Here is a 17,802-nt window from a genome sequence, read left to right as displayed (position 1 = left end):
TGGTTGGGGGGGGGGTCCTCCACCGCTACCGGCGCTGCCGCCCGCGGAGGTCATAGAGTTGGTCCTCCCGGTCGTATAGAGCGGCTACAGCGGGAGGGTAGAGGGGCTTCTCGGGAACATGGCGGCCGCCAGGGTGAGCGGGGAAGTGGGGGGTAAAGGGAGGGCTATAGGGGCAGGAGGGGGTGATAGATGGGGATCGAGGGGCCGGGGACAACAAGGTCAGGGGGGTTATAAATGGGGCTGAGGGTCCCAGCGTTTGCGGGGGGTTATATGGAGGGATATATGGGGGGTTGGGGGGTGTAAGAGTCTGGGGAGGTTCTGTAGGGGATGGGGGGGAGGAGGGTCTGGGGTTTATATGTGGGGTTATGTGGAGGGTTTGGGGTTTATATGTGGGGTTATATGGAGGGTCCGGGGTTTATATGTGGGGTTATATGGAGGGTCTGGGGTTTATATGTGGGGTTATATGGAGGGTCTGGGGTTTATATGTGGGGTTATGTGGAGGGTCTGGGGTTTATATGTGGGGTTATGTGGAGGGTCTGGGGTTTATATGTGGGGTTATGTGGAGGGTCTGGGGTTTATATGTGGGGTTATGTGGAGGGTCTGGGGTTTATATGTGGGGTTATGTGGAGGGTCTGGGGTTTATATGTGGGGTTATATGGGGTTATGTGGAGGGTCTGGGGGTTTATATGTGGGGTTATATGTGGGGTTATGTGGAGGGTCTGGGGTTTATATGTGGGGTTATATGGAGGGTCTGGAGGTTTATATGTGGGGTTATGTGGAGGGTCTGGGGTTTATATGTGGGGTTATATGTGTGGTTGGGGGGGCAGAAGGGTTTGGGGGCTTATATGGGGGATTGGGGACTGCAGTATCTGGGGGGGTTATATAGGAGCTTGGGGGGGCAGGAGGGTCTGGCGGGAGGGGCTATACATGGTCAGGGCTGCAGCTTTAGGGGTGTTGGGGGAGCAGCAGTGTCTGGGGCTTATATGTGGGGTTTTAGGGGGGCAGGAGGGTCTAAGGGGTTTCTAGATGGGGGTCAGGGGCAGTATGTAGGGGGTTATATGGGGGGTCGGGGGGGGTGTTAGGTAGGGGTTCAGGGACAGCAGGATATGGAGGGGGTAGGACCAGCATGACTGGGGGGACTGGAGGCGGCATCTGGGGAGCTTCTATGGGAGATCAAGGGGGCAGGAGGGTCTGGGGGGTTCTAGATGGAGGCTTGGAGGTCAGCAGTGTCTGGGGGGGTTCTATGGAGGTCGGGGGGGCAGCAGGGGCTGGGGCTTTATAAGGTGGGGTGGAGCAGGAGGGGCTGGGAGGGGTTACATGAGGGTGTCAAGGGCAGCATCAGGAGGGTTATATGGGGGTTTAGGGGAGCAGGAGGGTCTGGGGGTTACAGATGGGGGTCAGGGGCAGCCTTTAGGGGGTTAAATGGAGGGTTGGGGGCTTATGTAGGGGGTCTGAGGGAAAGCGTGTAGGATGGGGGGGATTATAGGGGAGATGGGGGGGCAAGAGGTTCTGGGGGGTTATAGACGGGGGATTGGGGACAGCGGAGTCTGGGGCCCTGGATGGGGGCCATGGCCAGCAGGGTCTGGGGGGTCTGTGTGTGCTGGCACAGCCAGGCCTGACATCCCCTGCACCATCCCTGTCCCTATCACAGCTCTGCTCCCTGCCCATGCGGGCTCTGTGCCGGCGGCACCTGGGCCCGGGGATGCTGCAGCGTGGCTACCGAGGCGATTCCCCATCGGAATCCGGGAAGGATTTGCTGGAGATCCCATTGCCCCCCTGGCAGGAGCGTCCGGACGAGCCTCTGGAGACCAAGAGAGCCCGGCTGCTCTATGAGAGCCGCAAGAGGGGGATGCTGGAGAACTGCATCCTGCTCAGGTGAGCTGTGGGGTGCTCGTCCTCCATCCCTGCTCCTCGGCCACCCTCCACCCCGTGTCCATGTCCCCAGTGCCTGCCCTTTCCCCAGGGTGCCCTGACAGTTTGTGCCCTGCAGACAGGGCCGGGAATGAGAGAACAGGAGGGAGAACATCAGCCCTGGAGAGCTGAGGGGGAAAAGCTGCTTGAGGTGAGCTCCAGTTCAGCTCCCTGAAGGTGTCTCTGAAGGATTTTAGGTAACATTGGCACTGGGGGGGCCACACCTGGGATCCTGTGCTCAGCTCTGGGCCCCTCACTGCAAGAGAGACCTTGAGGGGCTGGAGCGGGGCCAGAGCAGGGAATGGAGCTGGTGCAGGGCCTGGAGCCCAAGGGTGCTGGGAAACGGCTGAGGGACCTGGGGGGTTCAGATGGAGCAGAGAAGGCTCAGGGGGGACCTGATGGCTCCCTACAAGTGCCTGACAGGAGGATGGAGCCAGGAGGGGCTGGGCTCTGCTCCCAAGGAACAAGGGATGGGACAAGAGGAACCGGCCTCAAGCTGCCCCAGGGCAGGTTTAGATGGAGCTGAGGAACAATTCCTGCCCCAGAGGGTGCTCAGCATTGGAAAAGGCTGCCCAGGGCAGGGCTGCAGGCACCGGCCCTGCCAGTGCTCCCAAACCCCATAGACAAGGCCCTCAGTGCCATGGGTCAGTGCTGGGGAACGGTTGGACTGGATGATCCTAAAGGTCTTTTCCAACCCAGTTGATTCCAGGATTCCATGAAGAGCCCTGAGTATTGTAGCAAAGGGTTTGGTGGGGTGCTCAGTGCGCAGCTGGAATCCACACGTCAGGAGACGGGATGTTGCTTGGAGGATGGCCGCTGACCTGTGGGACAAATCACGGCAAGAGCTTTGCTCTGGTCCGTGCTGGATGCAGTGATCAGTGCTGCAGGACAGGATGGGGTAGAGCCAGAGGCATGTGAAGAAGCTCCTGGCTGATGTTTGAGCCAAAATCCTTTGGGAAGGATGTATGTCATCCTTTGGGATGTACAGACAAGGCACAGCCAGTTGTGTTTTGGGACTTGAGGAGTGTTTAGTGGAGAGGAGGTCCTTTGGCCCAGCTCCTTCCTGTCTTTTGGCACCGTGTTTGGTGCTGGCTGCCAGCCTGGCTGTTCTTCCAATCATCCCAGTGCATCCTCACCCATCCTCTCTGCAGCCTCTTTGCAAAGGAGAACCTGCACCACATGAGTGAGCACCAGCTGAACCTCTATGACCGCCTCATCAACGAGCCCAGTAACGACTGGGACATCTACTACTGGGCCACAGGTACGGAGCAGCTCCCTCCTGCCCTGCCCTGCCCATCCCGTCGCTGGTGGGATGAGTGTGCGTGCTTCGGGACAGGACAAGCCCTTCCTTACTGCCCTTTCCTCTTCGTACCCCAGAAGCAAAGCCCACCCCAGCGGAGTTTGAGAGTGAGGTGATGGCCAAGCTGCGGGACTTCGCCAAGAACAAGAACAGGGAGCAGAGGCTGCGGCAGCCGGACCTGGAATACCTCTTTGAGCCCCCCCGCTCACAACAGTGATGCTGCTGCCCTCCCTGGGGCCCTCCTCCTCCTCCTCTTCCTCCTCCAGCGGCTTCTTTGGACTCTCAGGTCATGCTGAATAAAGCCGTGGCTGCTCCCGCTGCACTGTGAGCTCAGGGCTCTGCTCTTTGGCAGCGTTCCGGAGGGAGGTGGTGGAATTCCATGTGCCAGCTCATTGCTGCCTCCCAGCTTCTACCTGTCCCTTTGGAACACCTTTTTGGGGGGGACCTGGGGGAGGTTGGAGTGGGGTATCCTGCTCCCTGGTGCTCTCAGTGGGGTGTCACAGTGACAGCGGAACCCAAGCAGTGGTGACACTGTGTGACCGAGCCGTTGCTAGGAGACACTGTCCCCATCATAACATCCCCTTCCACAAGAGCATTCCATAGGCTCCAGACTTTCTGGTGAGGCAGGGAGCTGCTCTCCAGAAGAGCCCCACCGTAGAGGATACCTGTCCCTTTGTCTGTCACTGCACCAAGCTTCATGCGGCTGGACACTGTGTCCCCTTCGGAGAAAGCCCTCACCGGGGGGAGCTCCGACCTCATGGACTTCTATGGCACAAACTACTCCGTGGCTCATGGTAGGGGGGCCCAAAACCTTCCCTAAAAGTGGGGTGGGCTCATTCCCAAAGCTCATCCCTGTTTCCCTGCTGTCACCCAGGCCAGCCAGGCTTCCATCCCCAGCTCGGCCAGCCCACTGGCACTGGCTACGTGACCAACAACCACTCAGCCATGTCCTGCCTGCTGTGCCCGCACAGCGTAGCAGAGGGGTAGGTACCTTTGGCTATGGGCTGGGGGGGACAAAGAGGGCAAGTTTTGGGGCTGTTCCATCACATCCATGTGGCTTCTCACTGCAGCCACTGCCAGGATGCCATGGCCACCACTGCTGAGCACTTAAAGCCCCTCTGGCTTCCCGATGGCAGGAGCATCCTGCCCCAGCACATCCACCAGCCACAGAGTGGGTACCTGCAGGAGTGCCCCCCTTCCTGCCTCCATGCGGGAATGGTGAGCCCCCAGCACATGAGGCTCCAGCAGAGCCAGCCCATGCTAAGCGAGAACTGCACCGGTCCTCTCCAGCCAGGTATGGATTTGGGGTGCTGGTGCTCCCTGGACAAGCTCCATCTCCAGGAGGGTTTGGGGGTGTTGATGGTTCCAGGGCCAGCTCCATCCCCAGGAGGGTTTGGGGGTGTTGATGGTCCTGGGGCCAGCTCCAACCCCAGGAGAGATTTGGGGTGCTGGTCATCTTGGGGGCAGCTCCATCCCCATGGGGATTTGGGGTGTTGGTGGTTCCAGGACCAGCTCCATCACCAAGAGGGTTTTGGGGTGCCGGTGGTCCCAAGGCCAGCTCCAACTTCAGGGTGTTTTGGGGCATTGGTGGATCTTTGACCCCCCAGGAGGGTTTGGGGACCCCCTGACCTGTATCACCCATCCCTGTGCATCCCCAAACGCAGGGTCTCCAGGGCCTGTGACACCAGGTAATGCATGGACAGGGTTGGGGACAGGACTGGAGATAATGGGACTCCCTGCCCTCTTCCTCCCCACAGATACCCTGCAGAAGGTCACCATTGGCACCAAGGAGCCATCGGGCTTCACCAAAGCCACCAAGAGGACCAACTCCTTCCTGCCACCTCTGCCGATCCGGCAGGGCCAGCCTGTGAGCACCCCATGGGACACTTCTCTCCCTCCCAGTCCCCTTCACCCCCATTTGCACCCCATGGGACACTTCTTCTCTCCCAACAGCTCAGCGTCAGCCTCACCACAAGGGATTACCCACCCTCTGTGCACAGCCACGTAAGTGGGGTGAGGGGGCAAGGAGACACCCCACTTGAGGTGTCATCACCCCCCATCCCCACCATCACCTCCCATCCTCCTGCAGGGCAATGAGACGCTTCCACCGCTGCCACCAGGCTCCAAGCGAGGCAGCGGCTTCACCCGGGAGGGACGGAGCTGCCTGGGCACAGTGGTGAGCAGGATCCCATCCTGTTGTCCATCCCCATCCCTCTGTGTCCTCCTCATCCTCACCTGCTGTCCCATCACAGGTCTTGCCCTCGCTGGGACACTCAGCATCCCTTGTCTCCCGAGGGCTGGAGGCAAGCCAAGAGACCCAGGCCAGGCTGCTGGGGCGGCAGGCTGCTGGCAGGATGGTGGGTGCATGGTCCCATCCCTATCCCCATCCTCATCCCATGGGAACGTGTTCCCAACTTGTCTCCATCCCACAGGAGCCATCAGGGTACACCACTAACTACGGCCACTGTGTGACCCGCTGCCTAACCCCATACCCTCCAGCTCCAGGGGTGGCCATGAAGGGGTCTGCAGCCCCCAAAGGGGGGTTTCCAGCCTTGCCACCCCATCCGTGATATTCCAGCCCGGGATGCAACCTGGATAATGAGACCTATTGGTGGAATCCAGCCCCAGCGTCCCAGCGGCTTCAGCACCAACAACCACCCCACTGGGCTGGGGGTCGTCATGGACCACCTCCTGGTGTGATGGCCCCCATTGTCCCATCTTTAGGGGTAACCCCGGCTTCATTGAGGATCCCCAAATCCCTGGAATTTCCCTTTCTTCCCACATGGAGGAATAAAGACTGCAAAGTAACCTTCCTGGGCATAACGCCATTGGCATTGTCCTGCCCACAGGCATCATTTGGGGGGCTGCCTGCACCCCAGAGGTGAGCAGGAGGATCTGGGGCGGGGGGGGGAACTGGGAGTGCTGTCTGGCCGACAGCCACTGGAGGGCTGTATGAGCCCGGCTCATCCGAGCTGCCTTTGGGATGACACAGCTGATTTCAGGCAGGGAAAAGCAGGCAGGGCTGGCTGGGGTGGGCAGTGAGAGGAGGAGGAGGAGGAAGGTGGCAGCTATGCCATGGGGTTGTCACTTGCGGGCTTCATCCCTGCCCTCCATGGCCATGGGGCAGTAACGAGGCTTCATGGGGTGGGAAATGGCACCGATGGGGTGCAGCAGCACCCAGGGGTGCCAGGGGATGTGGGTGATAACAGAAGGACTCCCCCTTCCCATAGCCTGGTAGCCGGGGAGGTGCTGAGCCTGATGGAGGGGCCCAGCAGGGGAAGGGGCAATGCGGGCACAGGCAGATGATGGGCAGGGAGCTGGGAGAGGGGAGCAAGGTGCTGCTGCTGCCTGGGGTGGAGACAGGCAGGGTTGCAGGCAGGAGGCAGGGCAGGGTGAGGTACAGGCAGGGCATAACAGAGCAATGGTGATGCAGAACGGGGTACAAGAAGGCCACAGGCAGGGCAGGGCAATGGTGGGGCGGGGTAAGGTACAGGCAGGGCATGACAGAGCAATGGTGGTGCAGAACGGGGTACAAGAAGGGCATGGGCAGGGCAGAGCAGTGGTGGGGCAGGGTGAGGTACAGGCAGGGAGGGGCAGGGGACAGGCAGGGCAAAGCAGCGGTGCCACAGGGTGAGGTACAGGCAGGGCGATGGTGGCACGGAGAGGTACAGGCAGGGCCCGGAGGGGGCGTGGCATGCCCGGAGGGGGGGGGGGGGGGGGCGTGGCCTCGGCGCAGGTATCCCCGCCTTCCCATTGGCCGCCGCGCGTTGCCGTGGCGACGGCGTTGTCCGCGTTGCGATGGGCAGCGGCGGCTCCGCGGGCCGCGGGGCTCGGGCGGCCGTGGCCGAGGGCCCGGACGGGGCCGAGCAGCGGCTGCCGGTGCGGGCAGGGAGGGTCCCGGCCGCGCTCTGGGCGCAGCGGGGGCTGCGGAAGCTTTACCTGAGCGGGGCGGGGCTGCGGGACGTGCCCGCGGAGCTGGCGGCGCTGCGGCACCTCCGCACCCTGGCGCTGGACGGCAACGAGCTGATGGAGGTGCCCGAGGCGCTCTGCCGCCTGCCCCGCTTAGCGCATCTCTACCTGGGCCGCAACGGGCTGCAGGGGCTGCCGCCCGCCTTCGCCCGCCTGCAGAGCCTGCGCTGCCTCTGGCTGGAGGGCAACTTCCTCGCCCGCTTCCCCCGCGCCCTCCTGCGCCTCCCCGAGCTCCGCAGCCTGCAGCTGGGGGACAACCGGTTGGCCCGGCTGCCCGCGGCGCTGCCCCGCATGGCCGGGCTGCGGGGGCTCTGGCTCTACGGGAACCGCTTCGAGGAGTTCCCCCCGGTGCTGCTGCGCATGGGGCAGCTCCGCGTCCTCGACCTGGATCGCAACCGCATCGCCCGCTTCCCCGACCTGAGCGGCCTCGCCGCCCTGCGCCTCTTCTCCTACGACCACAACCCCGTGCATCGGCCGCCCCGCGTCGGGGATGCCGTGAGGCTGGTGGGGAACGGGGCGCAGGAGTTCATGGAAGCGCGGCAGGAGCGCCTGGAGGGCCTCCAGCGCCAAGAGGAAGAAGAGGAGGAAGGCACCGAGGCCCCACCGCTGGCCCCCGGGGATGGGTCGCCGCTGCTGGAGGATGGGGAGGGTGGATCCGCAGCCCTGCCGGGCTCCCCAGGGGAAACGTGAGCCGCCTCGCTGCAGCCGGACACCCATAGGGAAGCACCACGGAGGGATGCGGAGCCTCGGGCAGGCTCCCAAGGACCAGCATCTCCCAGCTGGGGCTGGGGAAGAAGGAAGCTCAGGGCCTCCATGTATCGAAAACAGCCCCAGCATCAACATCTCCCTTGGGACAGCAAAGAGCCATCTCATGGATCTACACTGGGATCCACAAGCCCACCTTGGAGCATCGCACGTAACCACAGGGTGCCTTGGATGGGGGAAGCAGCCGTCTGCCCTGATGGGTGACCCCATGGACCCAACCTGCCTGCTGGGCAGCACGGTGCTGCTGAGAGCCGGGCATCCCCATGGATGTGGGGACCTTCTGCAGCCACCCCAACACCCCCATGGGCATCCTTTGCTCCAGGCTCTGTGGGGCAGGACAGGCGAAACAGCGCTGTTTGCACCTGATCTATGCAGACCCCATTGACCTGCAGAGCAGCAAGGCTGGAGAACAAGGGCATGGACCCCTTTTCACCCAGAATCCCTCATCCTGCTGCTGGAATTGGGATGGGGGAAGCGAGAACTCCCTGCTGGGGTCCTCCTGGGCCTGTCTTAAGCCTGGAAAAGGTTTTACCTCGGTATAGGAAAAGGAGCCCCAGCTCCAGCTCTGCCTGCCCCAAAAGGGGCACCAAAGCCAGGGCTGCCCCCTTGTCCTTCCTCTTCCCTTCCCTGAGTGCTCTTTGTACCAAACTCAAGCAATAAAAAGCACAAACCCAAGGAAACCTGGTGCGAGAGGCAGGGGATGGGCTTGTTCTGCGGGGTAGGGTCTATTTAGGACCCACTCGGAATACAGCAACCCCTCCTTGTGCAGGAGCCCCGCTTGCTGCTGGCACTGAAGGGAGCTCTGCTTCCCCCTCTGCCTGTCTCCAAGCCGCAGCAGGAGCTCAGCCGCACCGGCACCGCTGGGAGGGCTGGAGGTTCCAGACCATGTATCCGCTGTTGATCACAGGGGGTTTGGGGTTGGTGGCTGGGAGGCAGCCAATGCTCCCACCACATCCTCTCCCATGCCGATGGGATGGATGCGGTCCGGCTCTTCCCCTCCCTGCCTGCTCTGTGGTGCAACCACAGCTATTTCGGATGCGCTGGAGCAGCCGCATCCAGGCCGGTGCCAGCCCCTCCGGCAGCAGAGGCTGATGGAGCCCCCAGCTTCCCAGCAGCGAGGTGGCCCCATTCCCAATCCCACTTAAGGATACTGGATCTGGCAGGTCTTAGCCCCCACATCCAGGTCTCCATACAGGGACAGATACAGACTCTTGGTCCCTGTTGCCATCCAAGCAGCCTTCACTGTTGTGGGTGGGAGTGGGCATGGGGCACCCTCAGCCCCATGTGCGGCACCCTGGGGTGCTGACACAGCAATGGGGGGCTCCCAGCCCTTGGGGTCGTGCTGTAGATCCTGGGTGCATCACACCATGGAGCGCTGGTGTCGGCAGAGACTCCAAGCTCCAGCTATAAGATGGGAATTCCTGCATTCCACATCCTTCCCGCTCCCGCCATCTCCATGCGGACCCTTACCAAGCAGTCCATGCTTGCAGGGCGAGGGTAAAGGCGGCCTTGGTGCCACCAGCCTGTTCCTGCAGCCAGATCCAGAAGCTCTGACCTATGGGATGGGGATCCCTGCATCCTTTTCCCACCATTCCAGCCTCACTTTTCACCCTCTGGCTTGGGAAAAGAGCAAGGTCTGGGTCCAGGCACCACAGGAGCCAGGAGCTGCTGCAGTCAGCAGGAACCTCACCCGTTCCTGCTACGCACAAATACCTTGGGGATGCTGGTGCGCGCAGCGCATCATCCATACGTCTGTCTCTATATATATCCCTGCCCACTCCCCATCCCCGTGTACAACAGCTCATGGCCTCAGCGCAGCTGGGATCACGCTGCTATTTCCATCTGCTCCCGAAAAACACAAAGGAAGAGGCTCTGGAACGGGGCTGGCTCCGTGCAACAGGAGCACCGGGATCGCGGCGCCAGGCCAAGCGTGGATGCTCTTCACTGTGTCCAAGGATGTAGCGTGCTAAAACAAGGCCAGGCTCGGTGGCGCTGGTGCCATCTATAGCTTGGTAGTGCCAAAGCGTCCAGGATTGGTGCAAAGGGGTGGAAGCAGCAGGGATTTACCCTCCATCAGGATGCAGGAGCTGGCAAGGGGATGGATTTGTCCCCTTCTGTCACCTCTAACACTGAGGAAAGGTGGATGCAGAGGGCACGCAGAGCCCGGCTCCGCTCCTTTCCCCGCGTCTGGAGTTTCTCTTACTTATTCAAGACCAGTGTTCAGTGAATTATTTAACACAGGCACTTGAGCCTGAGTGGTGGCAGCCAGCTCCTGGCACATCCCCTGCCTCACCAACCGGCGTCTCTCCATACAGGACATCATTCCCTGCCTCTATCCCACAACCCAGAGGTAGATTCCAGTCCCTACCCCACACATCACCCCCCAGGGACCCAGCACTCACCCTTAAGCTGCCACCTTTGGGGTACCAGCACTGTCCCTCCTATTTGAGGACCCCAAAGCCCCCATTGGGGCTCCAAGCCCAGGCAGGACCCACCTCCCAGCACAGCCACTGCTTGCAGCCACGTTGCTTTGAGAAGGAGCTCCTTACCTGAGGGCTGCTCTTAATGAACCCTCATTAATTGCCCTCATTGGCTGCTCTCATTAGCAGGCCCAGCCTTAAGTCCATGCAGGTGGTGTTGGGCATCTTTGGGGCTTGCAAGAGGCATCCTGGAGTTGATGGGGGTGCTCTGGAATAGGGGCTGTCCTTGTCCCCTCTCTTTGGAGTGCTTCACCCCCAGCATGTACCCCCTTCAATAGGAGGCCCTTGGGTATATCCTGCTTCATCCTTCCCCTGTCTTCTGCAGGGGATGCACAAGGTGGAGGGATGCTCAGTGCCTGGGGGGGATTCATGGTGCTGGGGAAGGATACTTTAGTGCCAAGGGCACTGGGGGAAGGAATGCTCTGTGTTGGGGGGATGCTTGGTGCTTGGAGGGATGCTTGAGGGGGCATTTGGTGCTAGGAGAGATGCTCAGTGCTGAAGGAGGGATACCTGGTGTTGGGGGGATGCTTGTTGTTTAGGGGGGTGCTTGAGGGGGGCGTTTGGTGCTTGAAGGGATGCTCAATGCTGAAGGGGGGATGCTTGTTTCTTGGGGGGGATGCTCAGTGCTGGGGAAGGATGCTCCATGTTGAAGGGATGCTTGGTGCTGAGGAAGGATGCCCAGTGCTTATGGGGGGCTGATCCGTGCTAGGGGGATGCTCGATGCTTGGAAGGATGCCCAGTGCTGGGGAAGGATCCTTGATGTTGAAGGGATGCTCAGTGCTTGTGGGGGGTACCTGATATTGGGGGGATGCTCAGTGCTAGGGAAGGATGTTCCGTATTGAAGGGATGCTCAGTGCTGTGGAAGGATGCTCGATGCTGAAGGGATGCTCAGTGCTTGTGGGGGGATACCTGATATTGGGGGGATGCTTGTTTCTTGCGGGGGGATGCTCAGTGCTGGGGAAGGATGTTCCATGTTGAAGGGATGCTTGGCGCTGAGAAAAGATGCTCAGTGCTTGTGGGGGGATGATCCATGCTAGGGGGATGCTTGAGGCTTGGAAGGATGCCCAGTGCTGGGGAAGGATGCCCAGTGCTGTGGAAGGATGCTCGATGCTGAAGGGATGCTCAGTGCTTGTGGGGAGTACCTGATACTGGGGGGATGCTCAGTGCTGGGGAAGGATGCTCCATGTTGAAGGAATGCTCAGCGCTTGAGGGGGGATACCTGATATTGGGGGGATGCTTGTTGCTTGTTGGGGGATGCTCAGTGCTGTGGAAGGATGCTCGATGCTGAAGGGATGCTCAGTGCTTGTGGGGGGATACCTGATATTGGGGAGATGCTTGTTGCTTGCGGGGGGATGCTCAGTGCTGGGGAAGGATGCTTCATGTTGAAGGGATGCTTGGTGCTGGGGAAGGATGCTCGGTGCTGAAGGGATGCTCAATGCTTGTGGGGGGATGATCCGTACTGGGGGGATGCTTAATACTCGGAGGGGTGCTCAGTGCTGGGCAAGAACACGTAACCCCAGGAGTACCCCCCCCCCGAGCCGAGCCGAGCCACGCTGGCAGTTCCCGACTGTCCTTTATTACTGAGAACAGGGGCTGCCTCCAGAAAACGAGGGGCCCCGCTCCCCAAAAAGAGCCTTCAGCCCAAGCCCTCACCCCCAGCTCCCCCCGCGCCACCCGGCTCCTGCTGCTGCTATTGGCACGGGAGGGGGGGGGCAGCCATCACGGGCCCCCCCCCCATCAGCAAAGCCCCCAGCAGCGGGCGGCATCGCTTGTCTTGGGTTTAATGTCTCTTTTTCGCTGTGGTTTTGTCCCGTTTTGCCCCGTTTTGCTGTATTTTACACACCAGTTGGATGTTACCGTCACATGAAGAAGAGAGAGACCTGGACAAGAGAACGGCTACGAGCTCTAGGGTTAAAACACACAAACCCCTTCCCCAGCCCATGGAATCCTTCCTGGAGGAGCGGGGTGGCTGGGAGGTGATGGGTGGGCACCCAGCGTGGCTCCATCCTCACCCCAGCCGTGTCAACCTCTTCTTTTTAGGGGTAAAAAGAAAAGAGAATGGGCTAAAAACACAACTGGCCCTAAAAGCATCGTTATTACTGCGGAGCAGGATTATGACTTCTCTCCAGATTGTCCAAAATCACCTAAGGAAGGACTTTGGGGCCTGCTGAAGATGGTCCCGCTGCCACCGTGGTCCCCATGGGATGCGACAGGGATGTCCCCCCTTGGTAGGAGAAGGAACAAGCAGCCAGGTACCCCAGGGAGGTTTTGGGGGGTGGTTCTGGATGCAGGCTCCCCTATGGAGCACCTTGGGGTTCAGTGGGTGCCCCCCTCCATCACCCTGTGCCTGGTGGGGTGGCGCTGGGTGCTGGGCCCCACTGTGATGCAAGGGTGATGGGGATGGGGTGAAGCACTCTCATGGTCTGTAACCAGGCTCCTGGCTGTTGGCAGCACCCCAGATGTGGCCTCGGTGGTACCCAAGGAGGGGCAGATCAGTGCCCTCCCCATGGGTGCCTTTGGAGGGGCATGGGAAGACTGAGGATTGGGGTCCTCCCTGTCCAGGAGAGGTGGCTCTGGGACAATGGGCTCGCTCTGGGTGCCCATGGGTGGCTGTGCCCTACCTGAGATGGCTGCGGAGGTGACAGCACCCACCTCTCCCCTCCTGCTGCTGTGGGTGCTGTCACATCATACCCAGTGCTGCTGGGGTCCTGCCAGCACCCATGTCCACCATGGGGAGCCCACCACCACAGGGTGACACCGTTGTCACCCCCAAACCCTGCACCCCACGGGGCTCCCAGGAGGGTCCCATAGGCTCAGCCCCAGGGAGCTGGCAGGGATCTGGCACATGAATCCCAATGGGAGCTGACAGGGAGATGCTGGCACTGCTCCTGCCAGGCTGGCTGACCCAAGGAATGCCACCTGCCCAGGATGGGGACAATGGCACTTGCTCCGTCCCTTATCCCCAGGGACCCCAGTGCTGGGCACAGGGCTCATGGGGGTCAGCCCGGCTGGAAGGGGATGCTCTGGGGCTCAGCATCCCTTTGTGGGTACCACCACATCCATTGAGGCCAGTCCCCTGCCCAGCCCTATGGGGACAAGCCTGGGGTGGGGGTAACGTGGGGTGAAAGCTGGGTTGGGGGCAGGATGGTGGGGAGGGGGGGTCCCCACGCAGCGGGGTGAGCCCCAGGATGGGGTTCTCAACCTCCTGCTCCCACCGAGCCCGTGGACGGAGGTAAAGCATCAAACCCAGCTAAAGGCAGTGCACAAACGAGCCCGCTTTGGCTATCGAACTGTGTCATGGCTTCCGATCCCAGGAGCCTGCGCCTGGCCTGGCAATGGGGGATACCCCCTCCCATGGGTGCCCCCCCCACCCCTTCCCCATCCCACCCCAGCAGGGGGCTTGGGGAGAACGGTGGGGATGAGGAAGGGCAATGGAAGGGGAGGGCTCCATGGCCCCACTCAGGCGACGCTGACGGCTCGGAGAGGTTCTATTGAGCTGGAGGGTGAAGGGAAGGGGGGGACCCCTCTTGCCTGGCCCCCTGCAATGGGAGGCGGGGGGGATGAGGCTGGGAAGGGGCAGAGGGGCTCCCAGGGAGCGGGGCTGGAAGCACTCATTGAAGTCCTGCCCAGCGGTGGGATGGGGATGGGGAGGGGGGGGGGGTCTGGCACCCATCTCCAGGCTGGGGAGGGGGGGTCCTGGGTACCCCAGTGCCGGGATGAGGTGAAAGCAAAGGGGCTGGTGGGCTCCATCCCCCTCCTACCGCAGGGTCCCCACGAGCCGGGTGCTGTCCTGCTGGTGCCTCAGCTCCCCCCCGGCTGGGAGCCCTGAGGAGGGGTGATGGGTGCTGGGAAGGGGGGGGACCCCCGGCCCCGTAGTCCTGGGCGGGGGGGTGCTCAGGCCTTCAGCTGGTGCCACTGCGCCACTGCCTGCCGGGGACGGGCGATCATGTCCTTCCAGTGCTTCACCTCCCCGGGGCCGCTCTTCCAGGACAGGTAGATCTGGGGGGGGACAGAAAGGACTTGGACCCATGGCTCCGCTACGGGAGCCTCCAATCCCATCCTGCTCCCTGAGTGTGTGGCTGTGTTTATCCATCAGTTTTCCATATGGCAACATGGAAAGCCATGTGCACCAAGGCCTCCCCGGAGAAGGATTTGCTGCTAAGTGTGCCATCAGGTGTGATCAGCCCACTACCGGCTATGGTGGGGTGGCCAGGGCATGGGCCTCACCATCAGCATCACTGTGTTGCTCTGATGCTGCAGTGCTCCCAGCAGCTTAATGCAATGTGGTGGCATCATGGGCACTGGCTGTCCATCTACCCATCCATCCATCCACCCATCTACCCATCCATCCATCCACCCATCTACCCATCCATCCATCTACCCATCCATCCATCCATCCACCCATCATCCATCCATCCTGATGGCACAGTCATGCTCATGCCACCAGTGATGTTCCCACTGGGGACACTCCTGTCCATCTCCAGCATCCCACCATTCCATCCCCCCGCCCTTCCTAGGTTCATCCCAATCTCCACGTTTCCTTGATGACAGCACTGCATTGGGGGATCATCAGCTCTCTTTTGCCATCACTACTCCAAGGAGCAGTGAGCAAAATGAGTTTAACTACATCAAGTCCAGAGGAGGGGGGGAATTCCTCCCTTCCTGTCTTTGGGAAGTGGTGGGTAATCCCGGTGTGTGGATGGAGGTTGGGGTCTGTCTGGTGGTGGACCTACCATAGCACACAGGAGCCATAGGAGGCTTTAATTTGTGCCTTGCTATAAGTAGACTTAAGCAGGTTGAAGCTCACCGTGGCACAGGCTATGGGCATGGGGTTCCACCTATGTGGGATGGAGGCACAGGTTATGGGCATGGGGTTCCACCTATGTTGGATGGAGGCACATGCTATGGGCATGGAACTCCATCCATGTTGGATGGATCCCCATCATCTCAATGCTCCTAGAACCATGGAATGGTTTGGGTTGGAAAGGACCCTCAGATCATCCAGTTCCGACCCCCTTCATGCCAGATGAGTCCTTGCCACCACACACCATGGCCATGCAAAACCAACACAAGGGAACCCCACCACACTCCACCTTCTTCTTCAGCTTGAGTTGACACCACCAAGCAGGGACCCAGTTGTCCCCCATCTGCCACCCTTGTACAGGACCCTCCACCCCACGCCGGTGCCGTGGGACCCACCTTGCCAATGACATCGTTGCGGCTCAGCCTGTCCTTGTCCATGACGGTGATGACGATGGTGGTCTCGCGCAGCCGCTCCGTGGGGATGTCGAAGGCGAAGGACTCGTTGAAGACGGGGTTCAGGCACCGTTTCATCACCACCGTCTTCTTCTTCTCCACCCGCTTGTCCTTGTACATCAGCCACACCTTCACGTAGGGGTCTGGAGAGGGGGGGACACAACAGGAGATGCTCTCAGCCCTGGCCTGGCACGAGGCAATGGTACCCAACACGAGGAGGGGGGCAGCTCGTACCTGACGTGCCCCCGATGTCCATGGCTTTGAGGTTCCGTGCTTTGATGATGTTCACCACGATGGAGTTGGCGGAGGGGTTGTAGCACAGCGACAGAAGCAGCTCCCCACGGCTCCCCTGTGGGACCCACAGAGGCCCTTAGGTTGGGTGCTCCTCACCGCAGCACCCGGCCCGAGCCTTGAGAGGGCACCCAAAGCCCCCATGTCCCACTGTAGGAGCAGGGTGCTCCCCCTTCCGGAGCTGTCCCAAGGTGGGGGCTTTGGGGCCACAGAGAAAGTCAGGGCAGGAGGAAACGGGGCCATTCCCACTGGGACATTTTGTGGTCTTGCTGGAGGCAACTTTCGGTTTAGATCTACTCAAAACAGCTGATTTTGACCCAAAATGAGACGCTCTGGACTATTCTAGATCTAGCCTAAATGGCTGGTTTTGACCCAAAATGATACGCTCTGGACTATTCTAGATCTAGCCAAAAAGGCTTGGTTTGACCCAAAATGTGACGCTCTGGCCTATTTTGGATCTAGCCAAAATGGCTTGATTTGACCCAAAATGAGATGCTCTGGACTGTTCTAGATCTAGCCAAAATAGTTTGGTTTGACCCAAAATGAGATGCTCTGGCAACTTAAAATAACGATGTGGGATGAGAAACCTCTTCAATGGACACCGAACCTCCTCAGGAGGCCAAAAAGTCCCCATTGGGGTAGCGTGAGGGTGCTGGTCCCATTGGGACACCCCAGGAACAGGAGGGAGCCTCCCCTTGAGGACTGTCCCCATGTTTTGGAGGGGGAGCAGGGCCTTACACTGCCATCACTGCAGGGCTTCAGGTCCTTCCAGAAGGTCTGCATCTGGGTGAGATCCACCTTGTTGAGGGGGATGGACACCTCCCCTATGGGGTCGTTGCGGCTGAAGCGGTCGTAGTCCAGGACCTGGAGGTACAGCACCCGCTGCACCACCTTCTCGTAGGGGAACCCTGGGCCAGAGATGGAAGAGGAGGAAGAGCCATCATGGTCATGCCAATGAGCACCCGATGCGGGCGCTGCTCTTCTTTGTGTTGATGGGGAGATGTTGACACGAGGGAGCAGACCATGGCATGAGCGGTGGTGGATTAATTACCATGCACGCACCCACCCATGGGTGCTTGGTGGGAGAAGAAGGAGCCCCCCCACACGTCCCTTCTATGCAGAGCAAACACCTCCAATGTGGCCTTGACAGCTTGGCCAACCCAACTCATCAATGATAGCCATCATGTTGGTGGCTCAAGCTGAGTGGATCCAGCCAAGGAGGGAGGGAATAGGGTTCCACCACCGCCCTGCTCCCATCCTAGTCCACTCCAGCCCATCCCAACCCCTACCTTCGAAGAGGAAGGTCTCATTCCAATGCGGGTTGAGGTTCTTCCGCTTCACCTTGGTCTCCAGCTTGTGCTTCTTGTCGGGGAGCAGGTAGATCTTGACAAAGGGGTCGCTGGTGCCGCTGAAGTCCTTGGCCGGCAGCTCCTGCGCCTTCATGATCTTCACGGTCAGGGTGGACTCCTGGAAGTTGTAGCCGACGCTGAACTGGATGCGGCCCAGGTTCTCCCGGCTGATGCCATCGTGGGCCTCGTCGTCCTCGGAGCCCGGAGAGAGCTGTGGCAAGGGGAGAAGGGCGATGAGCTCCTGGGGAGCACCAGTGGGGTTTGCACATCTTTGTCCCCCCATTTCTGCCCCTCTACACCAGCCCCCAAGCTCCAACCCTGCGAGCTGTCACTGGGCATCAGCTTCTCAACCAGCTCCCTGTCACCAGCATCACTTTGGATGACTCCTGGCTCCGTGCCACACATCCCAAGGATGGGAAGTGCCAATTAGCCAAATTCCTCCTGACAGCCATCCCTCACATCTCCATCACTGCTTCATCAT

The 17,802-nt window shown here is 60.6% G+C and overlaps 4 protein-coding genes across 4 annotated transcripts in view; 3 read left to right on the top strand and 1 right to left on the bottom strand.

Moving 5' to 3' along the window:
* Nucleotides 1-3,539, top strand: SDHAF2 (succinate dehydrogenase complex assembly factor 2). The gene is made up of 4 exons (XM_065685108.1): nt 1-133; nt 1,652-1,875; nt 3,063-3,172; nt 3,289-3,539. The coding sequence occupies exons 1-4, from the start codon at nt 119-121 to the stop codon at nt 3,426-3,428; spliced, it is 489 nt and encodes a 162-aa protein (XP_065541180.1). The 5' UTR covers nt 1-118; the 3' UTR covers nt 3,429-3,539.
* An 88-nt stretch (nt 3,540-3,627) lies between these two features.
* Nucleotides 3,628-6,023, top strand: SAXO4 (stabilizer of axonemal microtubules 4). The gene is made up of 9 exons (XM_065685112.1): nt 3,628-4,005; nt 4,086-4,194; nt 4,282-4,505; nt 4,969-5,078; nt 5,165-5,215; nt 5,301-5,387; nt 5,464-5,568; nt 5,644-5,711; nt 5,785-6,023. The coding sequence occupies exons 1-9, from the start codon at nt 3,909-3,911 to the stop codon at nt 5,909-5,911; spliced, it is 978 nt and encodes a 325-aa protein (XP_065541184.1). The 5' UTR covers nt 3,628-3,908; the 3' UTR covers nt 5,912-6,023.
* A 986-nt stretch (nt 6,024-7,009) lies between these two features.
* On the top strand, nt 7,010-7,870 carry LRRC10B (leucine rich repeat containing 10B). Its single transcript, XM_065685917.1, has one exon. It carries the CDS (start codon nt 7,010-7,012, stop codon nt 7,868-7,870), a length of 861 nt encoding a protein of 286 aa, XP_065541989.1.
* Nucleotides 7,871-13,542: 5,672 nt separating this feature from the next.
* Nucleotides 13,543-17,802, bottom strand: part of SYT7 (synaptotagmin 7) — a 30,698-nt gene continuing 26,438 nt past the window's right edge. Inside the window, exons 9-13 of the mRNA XM_065684040.1 lie at nt 17,262-17,532; nt 16,711-16,880; nt 15,916-16,030; nt 15,625-15,824; nt 13,543-14,424 (exon numbers count right to left, since the gene is read on the bottom strand). Of these exons, the coding sequence (XP_065540112.1) occupies nt 14,320-14,424; nt 15,625-15,824; nt 15,916-16,030; nt 16,711-16,880; nt 17,262-17,532 (861 nt within the window). The 3' untranslated portion in view covers nt 13,543-14,319. The remainder of the gene's footprint in view (nt 14,425-15,624; nt 15,825-15,915; nt 16,031-16,710; nt 16,881-17,261; nt 17,533-17,802) is intronic.

The sequence above is a fragment of the Lathamus discolor genome, chromosome 6 (assembly GCF_037157495.1).
Source record: "Lathamus discolor isolate bLatDis1 chromosome 6, bLatDis1.hap1, whole genome shotgun sequence".
Taxonomy (NCBI): Eukaryota; Metazoa; Chordata; class Aves; order Psittaciformes; family Psittacidae; genus Lathamus; species Lathamus discolor.
The sequence above is the reverse complement of the archived record's forward strand: the minus strand, read 5'-3'. Positions and strand labels throughout refer to the sequence as shown.

Bases quoted from the DNA above. Each gene is read 5' to 3' on its own strand.
- SDHAF2 (XM_065685108.1), top strand. The intron at 1,876-3,062 runs GTGAGCTGTGGG...TCCTCTCTGCAG, and splicing joins GAGAACTGCATCCTGCTCAG to CCTCTTTGCAAAGGAGAACC. The intron at 3,173-3,288 runs GTACGGAGCAGC...TTCGTACCCCAG, and splicing joins CATCTACTACTGGGCCACAG to AAGCAAAGCCCACCCCAGCG.
- SAXO4 (XM_065685112.1), top strand. From the start codon at position 3,909: ATGCGGCTGGACACTGTGTCCCCTTCGGAGAAAGCCCTCACCGGGGGG. The intron at 5,079-5,164 runs GTGAGCACCCCA...CTCTCCCAACAG, and splicing joins CGATCCGGCAGGGCCAGCCT to CTCAGCGTCAGCCTCACCAC. The intron at 5,216-5,300 runs GTAAGTGGGGTG...ATCCTCCTGCAG, and splicing joins CACCCTCTGTGCACAGCCAC to GGCAATGAGACGCTTCCACC.
- LRRC10B (XM_065685917.1), top strand. From the start codon at position 7,010: ATGGGCAGCGGCGGCTCCGCGGGCCGCGGGGCTCGGGCGGCCGTGGCC.